The sequence below is a fragment of the Rosa rugosa genome, chromosome 1 (assembly GCF_958449725.1).
Source record: "Rosa rugosa chromosome 1, drRosRugo1.1, whole genome shotgun sequence".
Lineage (NCBI taxonomy): Eukaryota > Viridiplantae > Streptophyta > Magnoliopsida > Rosales > Rosaceae > Rosa > Rosa rugosa.
Window position 1 is genome coordinate 33,277,932 of NC_084820.1, and position 23,908 is coordinate 33,301,839.

General features: G+C 40.4%; 1 protein-coding gene and 1 long non-coding RNA gene across 2 annotated transcripts; both read left to right on the forward strand.

The window, feature by feature from the left end:
- The first annotated feature begins 16,716 nt into the window (after positions 1–16,716).
- Positions 16,717–18,148, forward strand: LOC133735661 (uncharacterized). Its single transcript, XR_009859204.1, has 2 exons — positions 16,717–17,104; positions 17,453–18,148. It is a non-coding gene; the product is annotated as an uncharacterized LOC133735661 (long non-coding RNA).
- A 2,753-nt stretch (positions 18,149–20,901) lies between these two features.
- Positions 20,902–21,934, forward strand: LOC133724708 (probable calcium-binding protein CML36). Its single transcript, XM_062151532.1, has one exon. The coding sequence runs from the start codon at positions 21,070–21,072 to the stop codon at positions 21,733–21,735; it is 666 nt and encodes a 221-aa protein (XP_062007516.1). The 5' UTR covers positions 20,902–21,069; the 3' UTR covers positions 21,736–21,934.
- The last annotated feature ends 1,974 nt before the right edge of the window (positions 21,935–23,908 follow it).

Genomic DNA, 23,908 nt, shown 5'->3' on the forward strand with positions numbered 1-23,908 from the left:
AAAATGTTTGGCTCCAATTTTGCTGCAGCTGGTCAACAGTCTCTTTTCTGCGCGGGCGTTCCAGCACCGTTCGGGTGCGGTCGTCGGGGGTGTCCCTTGACCTGACTTCTTTCAAGCAATTGTGGACGAGGAGAGTACCAACCTCGTCGTGGGATTCTTTGTGCCTCGTGGTGAGGACTTTTGCTAATCTTCTTGCGTCACCAAATCGATACTCAATGTTGTAGATCGAGCAGAGCGAGAACCACCGGGAAGTAGAGAGAACTTGCTAAAGCGTGACTTTAGCTTGGCTGGGTTGCTAGGGCGTTACCCTTGCTTGGCTGGTTCTGTAACCGTTGTGGTCGCGACACTACCGTCGGCTCCCGAGGAGACTAGGACCGAAGCACGTTGACAGAGGGTTTGGTGGCACTGAAAGTCGGCTTCTGAGAAGACTAGGACTAGGAGTATGATCACCGGTAAGAGAAAGAGAAGGAGAGGAGTTGCTCTTAGAGAGGTTTGCTCTAGAGAGAACTTAGATCATCTTAGAGATGTTGTTGTTGAATGTGAATGTGTCTTTTGTGTTTCAATGTAACCTCTATTTATAGGCTACCATGCCAACTACTTTGGCATTAAACAAATGAAAGTGGAGCACTAATTGGAGATAAGGGAGGTGGAGGTGTAGGTGGAGCACTAATAGGAATGATGAATTTGGGAGATAAGGGAGGTGGAGATGGAGGTGGAGCACTAATAGGAATGATGAATTTGGGAGATAAGGAAGCACTTTCGGCTCCTTTATTCCTTCATGTATATCTCCATCAGAAATTCAGATTCTGGCCATGATGTCTTCATAAAAAATGTTCCACTATGAATCTAGATCATGCTGACCAAATTTCAGAGCTCCCTTCCATGTGGTTGGGCCGAAAATGCTGCTGGACCTCTTACAGGTCCAGTTTTCCAGTTTTGCTTCTGTAGAAAATTGGGCTGATTGTTTGAAGGCCTTCCACTCAAAAAAAGCTCTTGCACTCTTCATAAGAAATGATCCTTGGGCTGTCTAGAATGGATCTGGAAAGTTTCAGCACATTTCGATTTCATTTGGTTAGTCTGCCACCCCTCCTTCCTTGTCTAGCTCGGTTTTTCCTAGCCGAAGTAGGAAAATATGCTAAAGTTGACTTGTCATACTTCCATAGTAGGCTTTATTTAGCCTCTAAATATATATTTCGAGCTTGTCGACAAGGAAAATTCTACAATATGTTAACGTATGACATGCATACAATTGCCTTAAAAGTTGTAAAATGAGTCCTCAAAATAGTAATATTAGTCCTCAAAGTGGTAACATGAGTCCTTAAAGTGGTAAATTTTCTTAGTTACTACATGAGACCTCAAAATAGTAATATTAGTCCTCAAAGTGGTAACATGAGTCCTTAAAGTGGTAAATTTTCTTAGTTTACCATATGAGTCCTCAAAATAGTAATATTAGTCCTCAAAGTGGTAACATGAGTCTTTAAAGTGGTAAAAATAGTTGATGTATGAGAAATGTTAACATACCATAGCTTTACCCTGTCGACAATATATAGCTTGAGCCACTGACATTGGCTCAATTTCTCCAAGACACGTCTTGTCAGGCCAAAATGTTCATTTTGGGTCCAAACACATATAGTAATCCTTACGTATAATTTAATTCAGGAGATTACATCAAAATCAGACACTTTAAGATCCAAGTGGTGCAAAGCCACCAACAATCAATAATCTCAAAATCAATATGCATTTAACTACGAGAAAAACATAAGTCACTGCAACGACAAACACAATCATTTTTATCTAACAATAAACCGACGCATTTTACACAAAACAAATAGTACACGGGGTTGTAACAAACAAATCCGGTAAACTTTTGAAGCTCGTATGAGTAAACTCCAACCAACAAAATAGAACACTGCAAAATCAACAATTCAAAAGATGGTAATCTTTGCATATAATTTAGTTTAGGAGATTACATTAAAATCATACAATTCTACATATGATAAATCCCTGCATATAATTTAGTTCAGGTGATTGAAATATAAACAAACAATTGTAAACATATAGTAATCCTTACGTATAATTTAGTTCAGGAGATTACATCAAAATCAGACACTTTAAGATCCAAGTGGTGCAAAGCCACCAACAATCAATAATCTCAAAATCAATATGCATTTAACTACGAGAAAAACATAAGTCACTACAACGACAAACACAATCATTTTTATCTAACAATAAACCGACGCATTTTACACAAAACAAATAGTACACGGGGTTGTAACAAACAAATCCAGTAAACTTTTGAAGCTCGTATGAGTAAACTCCAACCAACAAAATAGAACACTGCAAAATCAACAATTCAAAAGATGGTAATCTTTGCATATAATTTAGTTTAGGAGATTACATTAAAATCATACAATTCTACATATGATAAATCCCTGCATATAATTTAGTTCAGGTGATTGAAATATAAACAAACAATTGTAAACATATAGTAATCCTTACGTATAATTTAGTTCAGGAGATTACATCAAAATCAGACACTTTAAGATCCAAGTGGTGCAAAGCCACCAACAATCAATAATCTCAAAATCAATATGCATTTAACTACGAGAAACATAAGTCACTACAACGACAAACACAATCATTTTTATCTAACAATAAACCGACGCATTTTACACAAAACTTACTTACATTGATCACCGCACAGATTGTTGTCATGACAACCCACTACAGGCCACTACACTGGTTCCCCCATACCAGACACCATGTACATTCTGCTACGTAAGCCACTCCATTGGTACAACGACAATAGTTCAATCACATCTCAAAACACTCACAATAATAGTAAATTTTTTTTTTCAATCAAAATAAAAAGTCAATACTTTCATAAATCTTTTCTAAACTCATTTGTTTTCCTCAAAGAACAAGTCACCAAATAATATTGATCATAATCGCAAAACATATTATTTTCACATCAAGACTCAAATGCAACCAGACACATAAATATATATACACACACACACGTAGTCATCCACTCAGGGATACCACTAATACCAACTATAGTTCACAATTTTCAAAACTCGAAAATCATTTTATAACAAAACTTCGTTTTAACTTATCCATGAACTGTTAACAATCAAGTTCATATATTTCAAAACAAATATTTATTTTCGATAAATATGATTTTATAGTTAACAATCAATCCTAATAAAACAATAAAATAGACTCAATCATGACCCAAACCAATGTGAGATTTACTTACCTCAAAATTCAATTGTGTCTTCACACAAAACTAGAATAAGCACAGTACCACAAAAACTCCGCTCAAAATGATCTTGTCAGGCACCTAAGCAACACGGTCTCAACTCAGTAAAACAAAGCATCAAAACGTTTAAAGTCCGAAACATATACTTGAACTAAAAACCAAAGGTTCTGTCAATCGAGACAAAAGTTTACTTAAGATCACCCAAGGTCTTCGGAACACTTCTAGGATCAAAATGACAAGAAGAAAGGACAATCCAACGATTGGATCCTCACGAATTGAAAACGGAATGAACTGAAACTGCCTAACTCGTCCAAAAGATCGAGCAATGGCAAAACTAAACACACTTACACGTTCTTATCGACGAGCGGAGGCTAAGAGAGCAAACAACTACTCAAAAGAAGGCAGGACGCGCCACCCAACCAACTTCAAAATCTGCAAAATCACCTCCGATAAACTTATAGAGCACAACAAGAGGAGCAACCTTTCATTCCTACCACTAAGGCTAATTCGGCCTGGATTAAGCTAGATCAAGCTCGAAAGTTTTCGGTGGCCGAAACTTTAAATCATGATCCTGAGCTCTACACTTCAAATCGGTCTTCAAGACTTGTATAGATTGAAAGAGGAAGCAAGGATCTTCAAAACCAAATCGGTTTCAAGCCGTGAGGTTGCCAAAAAACAAAGATAGAATCGGGTCATTTCCGTCGTGACTTTCAGCCTTCGATCCACCTTGTACGGTGTAAACCGGTGGACATGAGTGGCAGATGGAGCAAGAGGAGACATCGGCGAGTTGATCTGGGCCAGTAGCGCGGCCTATCGTCACCAGACCGAGGAGAAAATGTCGTGTTGGGTCGTCTATTATCCGGGTTAGGTCGGCCGGTATCCCGGTCGAGTTAGGGTTTCTGGAGAGAGAGAAACGGGACAAAACTTTCCAAAAATAGTAAGTTTTGGAATTTGTGATATTTTCTTGAATTTTTTCTATTTATAGGAAAATTTTCAAAAATAGAAAATCTTCTACTGACCATAACTTCTTTATACAATCTCGAAAAAATGTGTATCGCGTGTCTACGAACTCGTATCAACGTGCTCTACGACATTTGTGGAGAAAGTTTTTTGAGAATCAACAAATAAAAAGTCGACTCTCGACCCCCTCAAACATAAAAAGTCTTTGAGAAATAAAAATCCAAAATACAAATACTTCATCGACGACTTCAGAAAAGCCATACCAACAAGAGTAAATGCACAAACCAACATATCACTAATTTCAATAAATTAACCAAAATCTAAAACGAATTTTTGAGGTATAACAATTTACCCTCCTTAAAGAAATTTCGTCTCAAAATTTAAGCTCACAAAGCAGTATAAAGATACGGATAACATGTCTATAAATAGTAACTAAATCAAAACACTGATAATGAAACACATGCTTCTCAAGAATCACAATGACTACCATTTCAAATCAATCAACAAGCATAGATTTGCCATAGTCACACCATTCCCAACATCACCACAAGCATTGCACATAATCAAAATTGCTAGAAATCTCTAGCACGACAAAAATGAGAGATGCATCACACAACAAACCACAATCAACACGTAATAAAAAATGAAGCTACACGCAAATTTTAGCGAGGCAACAGAGTAAACTCAACACATCGCACAATAACAAGGGAAAGAGGTAATCTAATGTCATAATTCACCCCAGCAGATAAATTGAAGACCGATAAGGTACCTTCTTCCCTTGCACCTTATTGACAAATAGCAAACACTCTAGGTTACCCCAGAGGCTGCTGCCTCTACTGATTCCCCTGTCTCATTCCCTAAGGCTGGATACACTCCTCGGCTCAATGTCTTGCCTACCCACAATTATAACATGACCTAGTTTTCAGCATCAAATAATTCCTTGCCTGTGATACCCCGGAAATTTGTTATTAATTTTCGATGATTTTCCAGATATTATTAAGTTGGTTGTTAGGAGTTAGGACGACTAGGTGGTTTAATGGGACCTGCCCCGAATTTCACCCTGAATCCAAGGTGAATTTAGGAATAACTCTACCTAAAATTCGGCAGAGTCACCCCTAAAAATAGACTACCCAAAACCTGTAAAAAACACATCCACACTTCTAACCTGTAAAAAACTCTGATACTCAAGAAAATAAGACCAACCCCACTGGTTAAACAAGATCGGACTAGTCCCGACTAGTCAAGTAACAGAAGGATATGGGGAAGAAAATATCACCATACGAGTAAGGGATCCTCCTAGGCTCGGGTCGGAGCCTCCCAGGCTCTAGAGCATCCCATGCTCTTTGCCCGACTTACCCACAAACACATAGTAAGCGGGGAGGAGTACTAATAGGCTAGCTAGAAATAAAATAAAACGACCCAGGTATGGTTGAGTAAAATCATACGAAAACCGAAAACCAATAAGACTTCCCCAAAATCTCGCAAAAGAAAGCACGAGCACGATTCCCAACCGTATTAGGTAAATTTCGTGATAACCAAATAAATCAACGAAGTGTCCCACACGCCAAAATGATATTCTCAAATCCATAAACAAATAAGCGAGAAATAATAGATGAATACAATTTCCTCGAAAATCCCATTTTCGAAAACCTTTCAAAAATTTCAAAATCGACGAATAGCATATAATGTTTAATTCCGGAAATCACCTCGGAAAATAATTTGTCGAAAATCAACATAAATCATAAATCCAAATCCGAGCATAACAAACTCATATCCGAAATTCATGATGGAAATCCAATCAATAATCCAAATTATAATCCGAAACCAATTCATTTCTGAAATGAAGTTATAATCCAAAACTAAAATATATGCTCGATAATTGAAATGATAAATCAATAAATCAATAATTCGGAAAATATTTGCATGCATCATTTAAATCAAAGGTCCACTCACTTGAAATCCTTATAACTTCTTCGTTACAACTTCAATTTTAGAGTGTCACATGTCCACGAACTTGGTTTAATGTCCTATACAACTTCTGTGAAGAAAATTTTCTCAAAAACTGAGCTGAACAAAAAGTCAACTTTTAGGGCCACTAAATGATAAAAATGAAGGTAAAAGTAAATATTTTATTCCTTTACAGTCTAAATGACCAGTAAATGAGTAAACTAACGTACAGGACGTAACATGGTTCGTGGATTGTACGGAATTATTTTCGGACAAATAATTATTCGAAACGCATAGTTTTAGGGAGCTCAAAGGTTTACTTTTATACATTGAGTTTCTCTAAAAATTTCCTTCACGAAAGTCGTAGAACGCGTCGATACGAGTTCGTAAACATGTGTAACGCGTAAATCGGAGTTTGTATGCGAAAGTTATGGTCTGTGTAAGTTATTTCCATTTTTGGAAATTTTGTATAAATAGGGAAATTTTCGGAAAAAGAGCCACTTTCCCATTTTCGCAAGATTTCCAGAAAATTGTAGAAACTATTCTCTCTCAACTTTCCGGTTAACCCGACCCGGACCCAGATTGAAGATCCGACTTTTCCAGCGAACCCAGGCGACGACACGTACCCAGATCTCTTCCTCTCCTCCGTTCGGTCCTCCCTATGGAGGTCTCTAGTGCCGATTCTCACCCACTGCAGCGCATCAAAGCGTCGAAGGTTAGAGGTGGCGGACCCGATTAATTCTCTGATCTTCGGTGACAGCTGGACTTGAAACTGGTCTTGTTTTTCTCGTGGAAGCATCCTCGTTCGATCTTTGGTAGTGGTGTTGCTCGATTTTCACCAGTGGAGCTTCAACTCACGGTAAACAGTGGTTTTTTGCTTGCAGTAGCAATTTAAGCTGAGTTAGCTTGAATTCCAGGTATTAAAGTTGCTCCACTTGATGTAAACTCCATTTTGGACGATTGGATCAAGATGGTTTTGTGTTTGGCACAGCGGCACGTGGAACCCACGTGTAGCCACATGTGGCGGCGCGTCCGGCCATGTCTGGGGAAGTTTCTCACTTCATTATCATCTACTCGTCAATTCGAGCATTTTGATATATGATTTGTAACTTTTGGAGATCGTTTGTTAATGTTAATGTTAGGGTTTTTCCGTAATTTTGATTATCTCGGTTTTCGATCTGTGAGGATCCGACCGTTTGATCAACTTGTTGTTTTGACATATAGATCCTAGAAGTATTCCGGAGACTTTGGGTGGTCTCAGATGAGGTTTCACCTCGATTGGCGTTACTTTTGGATTTTAGTTCAAAAAGGGGGGATTCGGACTTTATTCGCATTGTGAATCGTGTACTGAGTTGAGACCATATTTTCCTTAAGTGCTTGACAGAGTGTGTTCTGTAAGTGTACTTGCATAAGCATTTGCCAAGCATAATTAGCTATAATGAGCCACGCTCATGCTACAGCCAGCTGTACCAACAATTACGAACAGTATGACCTACGGAAACACAGCCAAGCAGGCTATCACCTGAGCCCCGACTTACCCCCAGATCACCGCTAACAAGCCGCCACGCGCCGCGCCAGTGTCGGCTCACATAAACTAGTTCGTAGAAGTGCAACACCTCCGCCACTGTCAGACCTTCTCAACCAGAGAGCCGCCACAGTGAGTTGAGCGCCATCAGTAGTCTCCACATATTAGGGAAAATTTTCCCAAAGGCAAGGTCGAACTCGCAGAGCAAGATCTGGAGATTTGGCAGTAGCGGAAGCGTTACTCCCTAGCTGAAGATGGCCTCGTGAACGGCGGCGTACCCCGCCGGCAGAATTTACTCCTTCTCATCCCTCGTCGGCGGTCGTAACTTCACCTCGCCAGGGAGACGAAACACCCTCTTCAGATGGCTAACAGCCGATGCAGTCATCGGACCGCCCGCCTCATCAATCGGCGTACCATCACGAAGAACCCAGGCCGATTTTTTCTCGTCACCACCAGCATCTTCCCCACCAGCAGAACCGCTAGCCGCATTGTTGCTGGCCAACCTCTCCTAGAGCCGCTTACGAGCGGCAGGTTCTTCCCTTGCCGTCGAACTTTCCGGGCACCCACCTCGAGCCATAGCCACTTCCCAGGGTATGGTTTGTAGGGGTTCAATATCTAGCGGTTCCGGCAATGAGGTTCCTGCAGGGGAAGATGGACGCAACGAGTCAATAAACATCCTATATGAACCGCTGAGCGACATATCAAACCCAGAATCCTCACTGCTCGAAATCTCTATGACACTAATCATCGGAAACACCCTAAAACCCAAGTCATCAGTCAGTTCCAAAACAATCTAAACTATCCCTATGACAGACTTTAGCCCAGAACACCAAGAACAGGCATACCCAGAAAACCCAGAAAATACCAAAACAAGAAAGCAACATATGCATACCCAAAACCCAGATTAGACCATCTAGCAAGTATACAAGCATCAACTCTCTGCCACAAACTCCCAAACCCGCCCCCAAAACCCTTCTAGACCCTCAGACACCATAGCATAGCAGCAATCGCTTCGAACAACCAAAACATCAACTGACAGAAACAAGAAGCAACAAAATCAACACGGGGCTTAGATTACCAACCTAAAGAGTGGGAACTCTGATGCACTTTGAGATGCGTGTCTTCGCTTCAAGAGATCTCTGTCCTCCAAGATTAACAACCTGGCATGATTTGCAGAGCCCTCGCCTCAATGCTCAGAGCAAAAGTTGGAAGACGACGATATTGGTTCACAGTGCAGAAAGTGTTAAACCACTTGGTTTCCCTCTCTTTTATGTCAACATCAACCAGATCCGAGCCATCCGCTAAAAAACGACATCACACGACAGCCGTACACTTGCCCCACGATCGTACTTACTCTCCGGATTAACTGAGGCGTCGCCTCGGTTACAAAATCGATAATTACTTGCATTAATGGCGAAGAGATGGGCATGCTGAGGAGATATTATCCCACACGCTAACCCAATGCATGGTGGCCACGTGTCTGGCGCTGTCAGACGAAGCGTCTATCCGAAGTAACCGTCCATACCGGGCATACCAATCGGCAAGTGAGACAGTCACCGCTAAGCGCAACACCGCTAGCGGAACTTCTCCCTTTCGTCTTGCAAGTGAGACAGTCACCGCTAAGCGCAGCACCGCTAGCAGAACTTCTCCCTTTTGTCTTGCAAGTGAGACAGTCACCGCTAAGCGCAACACCGCTAGCGGAACTTCTCCCTTTCATCTTGTAAGTGAGACAGTCACCGCTAAGCGCAACACCGCTAGCAGAACTTCTCCCTTTCATCTCGTAAGTGAGACAATCACCGCTAAGTGCAACACCGCTAGCGGAACTTCTCCATCCAACAAGCAAGAAGGTCCCCGCGACACTTCTTACCTCTTACTATCAGCGGCGAGGCTTCCGCCATTGATGATTCCTGAGGGAATGCCCCACAGTGACAATGACCGCTACGCGACATTGTAGTCAAGTTATGTTCCTCCAGGACAAGTAAGGGAACACGTCAACAGTCTTCGACGGTGATCAAGCACGTTGACCCCCGCTACTCAGGTATCAAAGATTGGGTTCGCTACCCAACACCCTCTGCTCAGCGCAGCTCCCCTCAACAAACAATATACCGGCCAAACGGAGGTCTATCTTAGCCGGGGAGTGGGGGACTCCCTGGGGGGCCTAGCAGGGGCCCACCCGAAATGGTATAAAGCGTTTGCTCATAACAATCCATGGTTGACAACGCACTGACGCTAATTATGCCTGTGCAAGACTAGCAGAAGTAACGTTTCAAAACCGCTAGGCAACTCCCCAACCAAGATTGACCTCCTTGACTGGGGACTTGGGGCACTTGTACTTGCATAAGCATTTTCCAAGCATAATTAGTTATAATGAGCGACACTCATGCTATCGCCAGCGGTACCAACAATTACCACGGTATAACCTACGGAAACACAGCCAAGCAGGCTATCACCTGAGCCCCGGATCACAGCTGACGCGCCGCGCCAGAGTCACCTCGCTGAAGCATCAGAAGATGGGAACTGAAGCATATCAGTCCCACATCGATAACAAGGAAGAGGTCAGCCTCTTCCCCACCTATAAAAGGTTCACTCCTCTCTCCTCATTAATTACGCATTTACTACTTACCTACTGTTATTCTGTCAACATAAATACATTGACTAAATTAGGCATCAGAGAAGAGAAGACCACCCAACGCGGTCTCCCTCTGACGCCCCTTTGTATTTTACTTGATAGATAACAGAAGCTCCGAGAACATCACAAGTAGCGGTCCGCCCACCGGACCTGCGTTAACCGAGATTAGGCTACCGCCCAATCATAAACATTAACAGTAAGTTACCTAGTTATGTGAAGACACAGCGGGAATTTCGAGGTGAGTAATCTCACAATGTGCATTTACGAACGAAATTACCTTATCGTTTTGGGAGTTATTTATTTAACTGCAAACTATAGTTGGTATTAGTGGCATTCCTGAGTGAATGATTATGTGTGTGTATATATATTTACGTGAAATATATATGTATTTGTGGATTTGTTGGGTGATGAAAACAATATGCATGTTGGTGCTCATTGATTGTTTTGAAATATGGCTTTTCGGTAAACAAAATGTTGTGGAAATGATGATTTATATTGTTTGAAAAACATTGTGATTTGTGTAACATTTTGAGTCGTGTGCGATTTCTTTAAATGTTTTATTCCGAGGGACAGAGACGCCCGAGGATTTAAGGTCACAGGGTGATGTTAGGTTCATAATTACCTAGTAATTATTCTCCTAATCTTGCACTTTTGCTTAACCTTTGTGTTTATTCATATATATTTATTATGTTTTCCTTATCATGCTAGAAAATGATGGAGGAGCATGGAAATGCACTAAAAAGTCAACCTTAGCACATTTTCCTACTTCGGGTAAGAGAAAGCGAGCTAGATAAGGAAGGAGGGGCGGTAGCCTGAACAAACAAACTCTAAATGATTTGAAAATTTTCAGATCCATTCTAGACATCCTAAGTATCATTTTTTATGAAGAGTGCAAGATCTAGTTCGGAATGGAACGCCTTCAAAAGATCCGTGCAAATTTCTGCACTAAAAGACAAACTGTAAAACTGGACCTGTACGGATTCCGGCAGCATTTTCGGCCAAACCACTATGAATCAAGCTCTGAAATTTTACAAGGATATTCTACACATATGGAGGATCATTTGGTATGAAGAAGTCGAAGGCCAATTCTGAAGTCTCGGTGGAGATTCAATTGAAGGAAGAAAGGAGAAGAAAGTGCGCTAAAGGACGAAAAAGAAGTCAACAGAGGTCAACGCCGGATTCCGACCAAGTTGGCCAGTCAAGAACATGTGTGGAGGACAAGGAACAGCTGTTGACAAGTTTAGAGACTTTAGGTGAGAAGATGTAGTGTAGGTTGTTTTGAAATTCAAAATTTAAAAGATGACAAGTGGTGCCCCTCTTAAATCTTATATCTTTGTCTGTCATTTATTACTTTGTTCCCTTACATAATGACCCTCATACCCTTACTTTATCTTCTCCACCAAAATATCTATAGGCTTTTAAGTCATTTTGATGTGAATTTAATGACTAGATCCACATTTTGTGCTTACACATTTATCCACCACATCCAACCGATCATTTTCTTTGATCTCCACCCTCCATTCATCACTTTTGGCCTATATATAGACCCTCCCCTCACTTTGGACGTGTTACATGTATTCCTTCATCCATTTCATCTCCTTTCTCTCTCCATTTCCTCTCCATTCTCCTTAGTTCTTCATCTTGTAGTTCTTAGTTCATAGTTTTTGTGTAGAGAAGAGTGTATAGCTTCTTGGGTTTTGTTCTAAAACATAAGAGTCTATACATCTTTGATCAATCACATTCTAGTTTTCATATATACAAGCCTTGTTCTTCATGGCTTCTAAGAGTGTTGTGGATTTGTATGGCAATTTGGGTTTGAGAAAACCAAAATTTCCATACTTTGAAACATCTCTCACTAGTTTTGCATCAAGGGGAGCTAGTTTGGTAACCAACCACTTTCTCCACTCTTCCTCTCTTTTGCTTGATGTTATTATGTTTATGGGTTTGATGTATATAACTATGGATTGTGAGTAGAATAAATTTGGGGCTAGGCCTTAGCCTTGGCCAAACTCATGTATAAAACAATGTGATGCCATGTTTTTGATAAATATGCATGTTTTGAATCCTTTAGCTACTTTACTTTAATGATTTCTTACATGTGTTTTTGGATTTGTCACCTAGAAGCATTTTGTAGGAATTAATGAAATCGGCAACTTAGGCTTGACAATATTTTGTAACCGAGAAGCATGTGTAGCTAATAGGGTGGTGGTCTAGCTTATTTTTACGGGAAGAACTAGATTGCTTGTGTTTCTTACCTAGAAATTAAAGTATGATGTTGTGGGTTTACGTTTTGGAAGAATTTAGGCTCACGGCACCATAGGCCATTTAGGATCCGGAAGATTTGAATGGTATAAAGGTTGTGTAATTTACCTTTGCTTTGGAAGAAATTGTTAAATTGCATGACTAGTTGGTTTCTTAGTAGCTTCATCAAAGCACTAAGGGAAAATTTATCAAAGCATGTTGTTATTTAAAAATGGTTTACATTATATGCATGAGGAAGGCTAGGTGTGAAACCTATGCTCCTATTTATCTCATTGATCAAAGTCTCTATCATATTTTTATTTGCTTACTTTATTTTCGTGCACTTTAATTTTGTTTGCTTAAAAATTAAAATCAACCAAGCCGTTCATTACCACAATTGTTAATATCATCCTCATGTTCTTTAGCTTCCAAAAGGCTAAGATTGTAAACTTGTAAAAAGGTAGACTTTACATGTGTTTTCTAGGTTTCTTTTTTTGCGGTAACCTAGATAGGGTAGAGTTACTCAATCCCTTGGGTACGATACTCTCACTTTCCCTTTACTAAAACTTGACCTCCTATACTTGGGAGTAGGAGACATCATACACCAAATTTGCACTTATTTTATACTCAATGATGTCCCTAACATGTGACTCTAGGCAGTAAATCAAGTAACCATGCCCTTAGCCGGGTTATGGTTACTATTCAGTTAGAGCTCTAGTCTGTTTGTCAGGATATCTCATGGGGTAACAGAGCGAGGTTATTTTCAACTCATGAGTATGTGTTTTGAAAGGAACCAAACTGTGAGTTGTTTTCCTTTATTACGATTTGACAGAAATCAAAGTGTGAGTTGTTTTCCTTATTTTTAGTGTGAGTTGCTTCCTCAAGTTGATTTGATTGGATTCTCATGGATTATGTGAATTTGTAATTCGCCTTCGAGCGTGAAAATGATTTCAAACATTACTTAATGTGGTTTTGTTTTGACTATGATAGTGAAATTGAGTGCTGATTTGATGTTTGAGCATATTGATTTGGTCACAAGTGGATATGTCGATGCATGCTATTGAATGATGCTAAATTGATAGTTGATACCTGATTTATGCTTATTTACTGTTAGGTTGAGAGGATTTAAGCATGTGTTCTGTTTTTGGTTGTTGAGTTTACTTATACAAGCTTGCACTATTCCATGGGTGAGAGTGGTTGAAGCCATAGAACTTCCTTGCTGTTGCAGTGGTAGGGTTAGTACCTAGCTGTGTACTACACTTGTTAGTCTTCCGCTGTGTAATGAGTGTAGTGTGTGCTGTTACTTATTGAATTAATGTTTCAGTTTAATTTGTAAATTTTGTGTAATGTAATATGTGACTCTAAAGAACGAGTCTGTACTCACATTGTGGGTTCAAGACATCGTTGGTTGCCTTTGTTAAAGGAAAAATTTCACAGTTATTAGTATTGATGTCTGAACCATCACGCCAGGGTATTTTATTTATTTGTATTATTTGTGATTGAAATTCGGGGCTTGACATTGCCAAATGACCAACCTCCTTGCAGTTATAAAATGTCAAGGGCATAACCTGCCTAATAGGTATAGCCCTAATATGTTCAGCTGCAACTCCAGCTGGAGCCTGCCCATGAGTCCTCTGCCTTTTCCAGGACCCACCCTAAGTACCTAGCGCACTACTTTTCTCTACAACTACTTTTCCCTTCCTTTAGGTATCTCTTATAGCCAACATTCCCTTCTGACAAGTTAGATGATTCTGTTCAATTGTCATAGATCAATCCATGATGCGAGATACAGAAGGGAGGCGAAGGCTAACTACACCATGTCTGATTGAGGGATGTAATCATCGCTCGAACTTTCGAGCCATAGTCTCTACATCCATTGGCCTGACAAAGCGATACAACTGTAAGAAACGAGCCTTATACTCCCTGACGTTCATATCTTTCTAGACTAGATAAAGGAATTCACTCTCCATTTGTTCCCTCACGGAAGCTAGAAAATACTTGTCTGGGAAGAGTTCTACAAAACCTTCCCAGGTCAAGGTGGCCACATCCTTAGTCCTCTATACGCAATTCCACCATTGTCTTGCCTCATCCTGGAGGAGAAACGTAACTATCTTCCTCTTCTCAATGTTGGTACAGATGATCATCTCAAAATAGCTCTCCATGTTCTCAATCCAACGATTAGCTAACATGAAATTTGTAGCACCTTGAAATGCGATTGCTCCCAACCTAGTGACCTTTCTAGCCAATCTAGATAGGTGAGTAGCATCAACTGCCTCAACAACAGATGGTACAGGTTGCACCACCTCATCCTGTTCGTAGAACTCCTCCTAAGGGGGAACCCTGCCTCTACCTCTGGCCCTACCCCTACCTCGGGGTCTGCCTCGGCCCCTAACTCTGCCTCTTAGATGATCCATCACCTAATAAGCATAGCAACACCTAGTTAAATTACTTGTACCACTTCGAAAAATGAGTACATGTCAAACACCATGACCCTAACAACCAACACAACTGAGATAACAAAGATGGAAACAAATCCTATGAAAATAATCACACCCGGTCATTTGTATTAAGGTTCGTCTACAATATATCAATATACTTATTTATGAAGTATACTAATTCGATTGACAAATAAAATTGAAGACAAGGTAAGACTTAGGCTCTCTCTCTCTCTCTCTCTCTCTCTCTCTCTCTCTCTCTCTCTCTCTCTCTCTCTCTCTCTCTCTCTCTCTCTCTCTCTCTCTCTCTCTCTCTCTCGAAAGAAGAGGGTGGCTAGGGTTTCCTTTGGTAAGCTTGGAGGCTCTCGTTCGACGGCTCCCATGCCGTGCTAGACTTTTAGCCTTGTCGGTAAGCGGTGAGTACAGCTGGGCGGGGATGTTTTTTTTATGGCTGTTTCTCAGCCTGTTACTGCGGCGGCGTGGCTCGAACCTTGACGAGCTTGCAAGCCTTGTGGTGGTCATGCATCTTCTAATCGCTTAGAGGCTCTGGCGAGAGCAGTCTGGTGGTACCGACATTTTGTCCCTTGATCGGAGGCGACTGGCGGGATAGTGTGAGGTGGGGTTTCGACGGGCTCTTTTGGATCGAAGTTCTCCGATCTGATATGGGTGCTTTGGAACCATGCGGGGAGAATGTGTTTTGGGGGAGGTGGTGGTTCTTGTCGGCGTGCTGGCGATAATGGAGGAGTGGATGGTGGCCGACGGCTACTCGTGGCGGTGGCTAGAGTCTTGTAAGTTGTAACCGTGGTGAAGACGTGGTGGCTGCTGCAGCTTGGAGTTGGCTAGGGTTTGAGTGCTTTTGGGTCTGGGCTTTGCTTTGGGCCCAACTTCATTTTTTTGTTATTTCTTTTTGTCTAATAAGGCTCCCTCTTTTACGGGTGGGTGCAGTGGGCCTTGGCCTTGTATACCTTGTTTCTCTAGGACGTTACAATGTGCCCAAGGATCAGTACTGATGTACACCATGAGGGTCTTAGGCGGATGTACTGATTTTTTGGTGTTGTAGCTTCTTAGAGTTCAAGGCGTAGTAGTCTAGGCTAGTAGTCATTTTTAATGTGCAGTCAGTGCACTACTTGAGCAATGATTGATATGAGGGGTGTTTGTACCCTTCATGCTTGACTGAGTGAGGTCGTATGATGTTATATCAATGGATCAGTCTTCCGTTCCCCTCAAAAAAAAAAAAAAGTATACTAATTCGATTGATAAGTAGACTGACCCATTTACTGGTGGACTGATATGAGAATATTTTATTTCCATATCAAACTAATCTATCTCTATATCGATCTAAATCTACTTGATTTATCGATACCTTAACGTAATTGATGTTATATAAAATTTTTCTTTTATATTATATATGAATTTTATACTCACAAATTCACAATGCAATCATGTATACCAAAGTGGGTAGAGTAATAACTAATTAGTAATGAATGACATAACTTGTGTGGTTAGACAGCGTCGCTATCAATGAGTGTATTAAATGTTATGGCAGCAACTGAATGTAAAAATCTGGGCAAACTAAAGGAGTGGTTAGCAAAGAGTCAAGCATCATCGGCTGTCTAACATTCAATCATATATTTATGTGAGACATGCGTGGTGGTGGTCCAGCATACTGAGACTGATCGTGGCTGTGTCACATTGCCCCCTTTCTCTCTTCTTTTGGTGAAACTGAAAAGCGGGAATGAATGAATGAATATCCAATTCCAATTCCACCAACAGTGAATAATGGCATGGGTGAAGTGAAAGGGAATGAGTGAGCTGTTTTGTGTTTAGTTGGTTTTATCGTGTCGTTTCCGCGTGCTCAACAGTCAACAGTTTTCCGTTTCCGCGTGCTTCCCATATGTATCCTTTGATTCCTTTCATCCATTTCTTAATTTCCGCTTCTTCTTCTTGTTTTTTGAAGTATAATACAATAATATGACCCACGACAGACCAAAAAAATAAATAAAAAAATAACATGATCAACATTACCTGAGACTTCAACAACCAACCGGCAACTCACCGGCCAAGCAAACGGCAACCTCATCAATCAAATCGTTGAGGTCAAATTGGTAAGAGGTTTTCATTGACAGAGATAATCATGCTTCTTTTTTTTTTTTTTTGGAAAATAGAGATAATCATGCTTTGATCTACGTAATACTGTGGTTGTGATGTTTTTAGCATAAATGATATATAGTATTTATAAATAGAGAGAATGATATTGTATAAGCATATCGTGATGTAAAGATATAAAATAAAAACAATACATAAAAAAAAGCCACCACATGCAGTGACAAAAATGACTATACTACCTTAGTTATAAGATACAAGATGATCCACTTCAGCATCATTTTACCGAAGTTGTATTCAACAATTTCAAGAGTGTAATCGAAAATAAACCAAGCGGCACTCTCTTCTAGGGTTGGCGAGCACAGAGAAGCGCCTGCGTTTGTTACCAGTAGAACGATTTCCAGTTTTGGGCTAGTGTCCTGTTGGTTGGGTGGTCGGATCCCGGAGGCTTTCGGGTGGTCAGCAACATGAGTGCAGCGGCTTGAGGGTGCGATCTCGATCCATGAGGCCAGTAGGTGCAGGTATCAGCGATACAGCCGCGGTCGGGCAAGTCAGGGAGTGGCAGGCTTCATTCGTGTTCCGGCAAGGCGTGGCCGAGGATTGCTGCAGCTGAGACTAGGTTGTTCCTACTCGATCTGATGCTGTGGTCAAAATGACATGACGGCGGCAGAGGCAAAGGAGCAGCAGTGCAATGACGCTCCTCCTCTCTCTTCTTGGGTTTGGGCCTGCAGGCTAGGGTTCAGGTCAAGGCAATCTGGGCCCTAATGTATTAGGGTATCGAGCCTGTTTAAGGTTGAATAAACTTCTATGAGTCTTGTATGACGGTTTTAATTTCTTACTTGTACCATAATTGCTTGATTGGCAAGTGAGGGCTAGTTGAACGAATTCATTTTCATAGGAGGCGAGGTTGGTTCCATTCTTGTATAGACTCGCTTAATTGTGAGCGTCCCAGAGATCCTTAATGGTTTGCTTTGGTTTAGTTCGGATTTTCTTGCCGGATTTCTTATGTAAGCTCTGAAGATTATAGCATTTGGTTGTTGATCTAATGCATTCAACTTCTATTTCAAAAAAAAGATGATCCACATGGAGATAAATTTTCCCTGCACCTTAAAAGGTTTTCATTACTAATATTGGTGAACAATGATACATGCCCATGATCAAGAAGAGAGGCTAATAGAACTCTCTACTTTTGGGCCAATCAATACAAATATCTAGTGCGAGTTCGAAAATTTATTTGACTTGGATATCGAAGTCCTAAATTTGATTTCAAACCTGACCTAGATCGCATACTCGAGTTTTCCCAAATTGGACAGATTGAGATTATTTAGTTTATTTTGATGTCATACTGAAGAACTGTTTGATCGAGTTATCAGTATAAAAATACTTCGTTAACGAAAAGGTTTTCAATACTGCCCATCAGTTTTGCTCACCTAAGAGACAATTCAATGGATTGTAAAAGACAGTAAGAGACAGGTGAATCTCAGCCACATATATTAAATTTAAACTGTTCAATTATTTTCAAACGTTAGATTTACGTGTATGTTACCCTTTTCCAAATTTGTTTTTTGTGGAATTTTCATTAAAAAAAATTATAATCGGTAAGTAGGTTAGTTGCGAACGATATTCATTATTCAAAATGAATTGTTCTTTACTATATATCTATCTCATTATTCTCCTGATCACAATTTGACCCTTAAACTCAATACCAAAACTAGGCATCATCACTTGGCCAGGGGATCAAATGGGCCGATGTAGGCCTGCAAGGCCTGATGGGTAAAAGTTTGGCCCGACCTGCATTAAAGCCTGCAAAAAACCCGGCTCGATGGGTAGAGGGCTGGACTTGGTTTAGGAGTTTGTAGCCCTGCCCGACCCGCCAAAGCCCTGTAAACGCAAATGCCCGGCCCGTAAATACCTGACCCGTAAGCCTGCAAATGAAATACTATACAATATGTAGTTAATTATATATAACACATACTGACATACATGCATTTATATGTGTGTGTATCTTAACCTCAGTTGCACTCATAATCTTGCGTTCTTGCCAATCAAATTAAGAGCCATTAAGAATTTGACTAGTAAGCAAATCAAGAAAGCCATTACTTCTCCCTTTTCATAATCGCAGTTGTATCAATATTTTCATGTAATGCAAATCAAGAACGTCACAAACATAACCAAAAACCATCAATTTGAATACCAAATACATAAATAAAACTTGTTATGCAGACCTTTGAGCATATCTTTCCCTATTGCATTTTTCACTTGAGGTCTCTCCAAACTACAACAATTCCTGTCACCCGGAAAACCCAAATGGGTTTATGGTTTAGGGACTAGAGAATTATTTGGATAAACGAGAGAACATAGAGAACAAGGCCCGGCCCAGGCCGGATAAATGAGGGCTACCTGGCTCGGCGCGAAAAAGCCATCAAGGCCCGGTTTATATGGACGGGCTTGGATCTTGAAATTTATAATGAAGCCCGGCCCGTCATTATGTAAAAATATTATAAGACCCGGCTAGATTTTTTTTTTTGATGAAATAAGACCCGGCTAGTTAACAACCCCTAAAACGGATTAATTCAAGTTTGGCATCTCGGGATCAATCATTACTCCAATGTAATCCCCTGTAGCAAGACACCATAAAACGCACTTGGAGCCATCAACAATGCCAAAGAAGAGACATCTCAGTCGTTAATTGCTAGAGTAATTGAGAAGCCCATAACAATCATCAACATCACTAATAAAAATTGGTCTATAACAACAATAACCTCTAAATGTAGAAGAAGACCACCGTTCCGAAGCCAAATAGGGATACCTTCAAATGTCTACACTCCACAATCAAGAACAAAATCCCATTGTTGCACACGAATATAAGAGAATCGTCTTGGGTTCCATAATGTCAAAAATGACCTCGTCGTTGTCTTAGACTGTTGTTGGATGCCTCTAACCATCGATATAAACATCATTGACCGACAACACATTGTAGGAAACCTCGGTGTCGTAATGTGTAAAGCTCGACGAACAAAAACCAAGAACAAAGGTTCGATGTCGCCGGTTGAGAGAAAACCATGCTCAAAATAGTAATGTCAAGTTGAATGAGACTTTATCACTAATCTCAAAGTTCTTTGTAAAAAACTCTAGTACAAAAAATCATCGCATGTTTCGACTCTGAAAAGAGAGTGATTTATTTTTTAAAAAACCTAGAATAAAGGTTTGATGTCGCCGGTTGAGAGAAAACCATGCTCGAAATAGTAATGTCAAGTTGAATGAGACTTTATCACTAATCCCAAAATTCTTTGTAAAAAACTCTAGTACAAAAAATTACTGCATGTTTCGACTCTGAAAAAAGAGTGATTTGTTTTCTTAAAAAAAAAAAAAATTAGATCTCTCTAAGAGTGCCACGTATTTGGAGTTGGGCTCAAGTCCGAACCAAACACATGATAGAATCTCGTCCCCCTGAAAATAAACGGAAAGGTGAATACAAAAGAAGATGTTCTTTTACACAATAAAGTGGTAAACAACGAGCCCCAAGTTCCCAACTAAGAAGGAAACTAAACTGAACCCCAACAAGCTCCAAACGGAGGTCCTACCTTGTATTATTATTATTTTATTTTATTTTTGTGAAAACGACGTTGTATTATACAATGATTTTTTTGTTTGTTTGAGGAATTAATGGAATTGGAATAAAAATTAGAAGTTAATTAGGCGAAATATTCGTTTTAAAAAACATTAATTGAGAGATATCAAAGTCTTAATTTGCGGAATAAGGATATAAATAAGCCGCATGAAAAGGTTCGCAACGAAACTTCGAGGAAGCTGCCATGGCACTCCCTTCACTCCCACCATTTAACCCCTCTCCCCTTCCTCTCTCCTTCCCATTCCCATTCTCCCCCCCTTCTTCTTCTTCTTCTCTCTTTCTCATCACCAACCTGCCTGCCCCTTCTGCTTCTTCTCATCATTTTCATCTTCAGCCATGAAGCTCATGAAAATCAACAGCCTCAGCCTCAGCCCCAAACGCCTCTTCCGCTCCAAGAAGGACCGCTCCGCCGTTTCCCGCTCCGACCCACCGTCCTTTGGCTCCGGAACGGCGTCGTCTTCCTCCTCGGATCCCCTGCCGTCCGACCACAAGCCCGGGCCCGGCGGCATGGGGACTCCCACGAGCGTTCTGCCGGAAATATCCGGGGACTGGTCGGATTTCTCTGCCGACACTCATCTCGACGTGGCCCAGGCGTTTAAGCTGATCGACAGAGACAACGACGGAGTGGTGTCGAGAAAAGAGCTGGAGGCTCTGCTGAAGCGGCTGGGGGCGGAGCCGCCGAGCCAGGAAGAGGTGGCGATGATGTTGAGCGAGGTGGACCGGGACGGCGACGGCTGCATACCCCTGGAGGCCTTGTTGCACCGGTTCGGACCGGCTTGCGAACCGGCGGCCGACTCGGAGCTGCGGGAGGCTTTTGAGGTGTTCGACGCGGATCACGACGGCAAAATATCGGCGGAGGAGCTGTTCAGCGTGTTCACGGCCATAGGGGACGACCGGTGCACGTTAGAGGACTGCCGGCGCATGATAGCCGAGGTCGATAAGAACGGGGATGGGTTCGTCTGCTTTCAGGACTTTGCTCTTATGATGGAGCTGCAGAGATGATCTTAGATCGCTCCATATCACGTTTGATCTCTCCGGAACAAGTCTCTGAATTTTTTTTTTTTTTTTTTGAATGGATAATGGATGTTTGGTTTTTCACCGTATAAAATGGAGGAAATGATCAGAGAATCTGACGGCTTCGATTCGTCAGTTAATTGTTCAGTACTTGGTGGTTATATAATTTTATGCGATGTTTACGGTATCTCGGTTATTTTAAATAAGCAACAGATTGCAGTTCACCGGCAAATTAGAGTATTATTAGGTTTAAAATATATTATAGTATGGAACTTAATAGCCGAAGATAATAGATTATGAATATTCTGTACCTGATGTTTTTTTTTCTTTCTGGTGGAATGTGATGTTTTTATTTTTTCTTTTCTTCTATTTTCCATTTTCGTGGGTGGGGGATATGATAAAATTAAGTGATTGGACCTCCTATTTTCAACCGGAAACATTGAACCAAGTGACGAGAAAATGTGAAGCCTCGGCATGGAATCAAATTTTCTCAACATCATACCGGTGTGCTGAATTGGTACATTCTTAAGTGAATGCCCTTAAATGTAGAAGTCAATACTTTTACTTGAGAAATAACGTCTGAATTCTTCGAAATACTTTGTATCTAGTGTGGTTTCAAGTGTGTGTTCGGAGGTGGAACAAGCTGAATTTTGCGCTTAAAGCCAATGACAGTGTTTCAGATGGCTAGCGGCCGATTGGATTAGATTTGCAGGCTCAGACGAGAGCTGGCCATTATGTATAATTTCACTAGGTATGGCAAAGTTCACCATCTTCATAAAAAACAAAAACAAAAAGTCAAAAGAAACGGGTGGACAATAACAGTATAACACTTAGGCCACGTTTGGTTCGTGGAAAGTAAGTATCAGGAAACTTGTTCCTTTCTTGCATTTGTGATGCAAAAAGAAATGAAATCATTTCCTGAAGGAAGGAAAAATAAAGGGGAAAGTGGTTCATTCCAAACCCCAAAGGAATTACTTTCCCCCCTTCTTTCTTTGCATTTATTACTCACAACATATTTTTTTATTATATTATTTATCAACTTTTTAATAACTTTTCTTACGTTATCAAACATCGGAATGGAAAGTTGTTAAGAAATTTTCATTTCTCTTCCCATGAAAAAGACAAAGATATTACTTTCCTTGCCGTGAACCAAATAAGGCTTTATAGTTACTTTCCTGTATGTATTCCCTACCATTGTAAGCATGACGCATGAGCTTGAATATTGTTCAAATTGTCTTTACTAACGTTTTTATAGTGTTAATTATTCTAGATAACTAAATAAATAAAATATGAGTGGAATAAATTTCAAGGAAAATCAAGTCGGAGAATAATAGGGGGCGGTTTGGCGTGGAGTGTGGAGTTGTACTGTTGTAGGGTGAGGTGAGTTTACTGACGGCGATGAACATGTATGCCATGTCAAGTCACAACAAACCCTTTCTTGTTTTTGGTTTGTTCCTGGTTTGAAAATGTCAATTAACTTATAAATTTCTTGTAAAAAAGTATACTGAGTTCAAGAATATATATGTTAATGTGGTAGTATGATATGAAGATGGCTTATAGATTTGCCCATGTTAGTTGTCCTATATGGGGACTTTGTCTAAGGCTTCCGACTTCCAGGAAACTTCATGGCCTGCCTTTCGCTATCAGACACAAAAATCTTGGCTGGACTGTTTTGTTATCACTGGTGGTTTTGGTGGAAAAACACTATACAAAAGTCAAATAAATGTTATCAAAGTGATTGCGGTTCTCGTCCCAATCACCAATGTGTGTAGTGTGTACATTGGAAAACTTGCATTAATTAGACATACAAAAAAACAAAACCACTATTTTTGTAAATTGCACAAACAAACATTGGACTATTGGAGTGAAGGACCATATAGGATTAGAGATTTTGGAGTGCAACTCATGTGTATTTGTAAAAATTCTTAGAATATATATATATATATAAATTAGACATATACACCAAAACAAAACCACTATTTTTGTAAATTGCACAAACAAACATTGGACTATTGGAGTGAAGGACCATATAGGATTAGAGATTTTGGAGTGCAACTCATGTGTATTTGTAAAAATTCTTAGAATATATATATATATATATATATATATATATATATATATATATACAGGCCCGTTCCAAAGCGGACGTCCGCACTTTCGC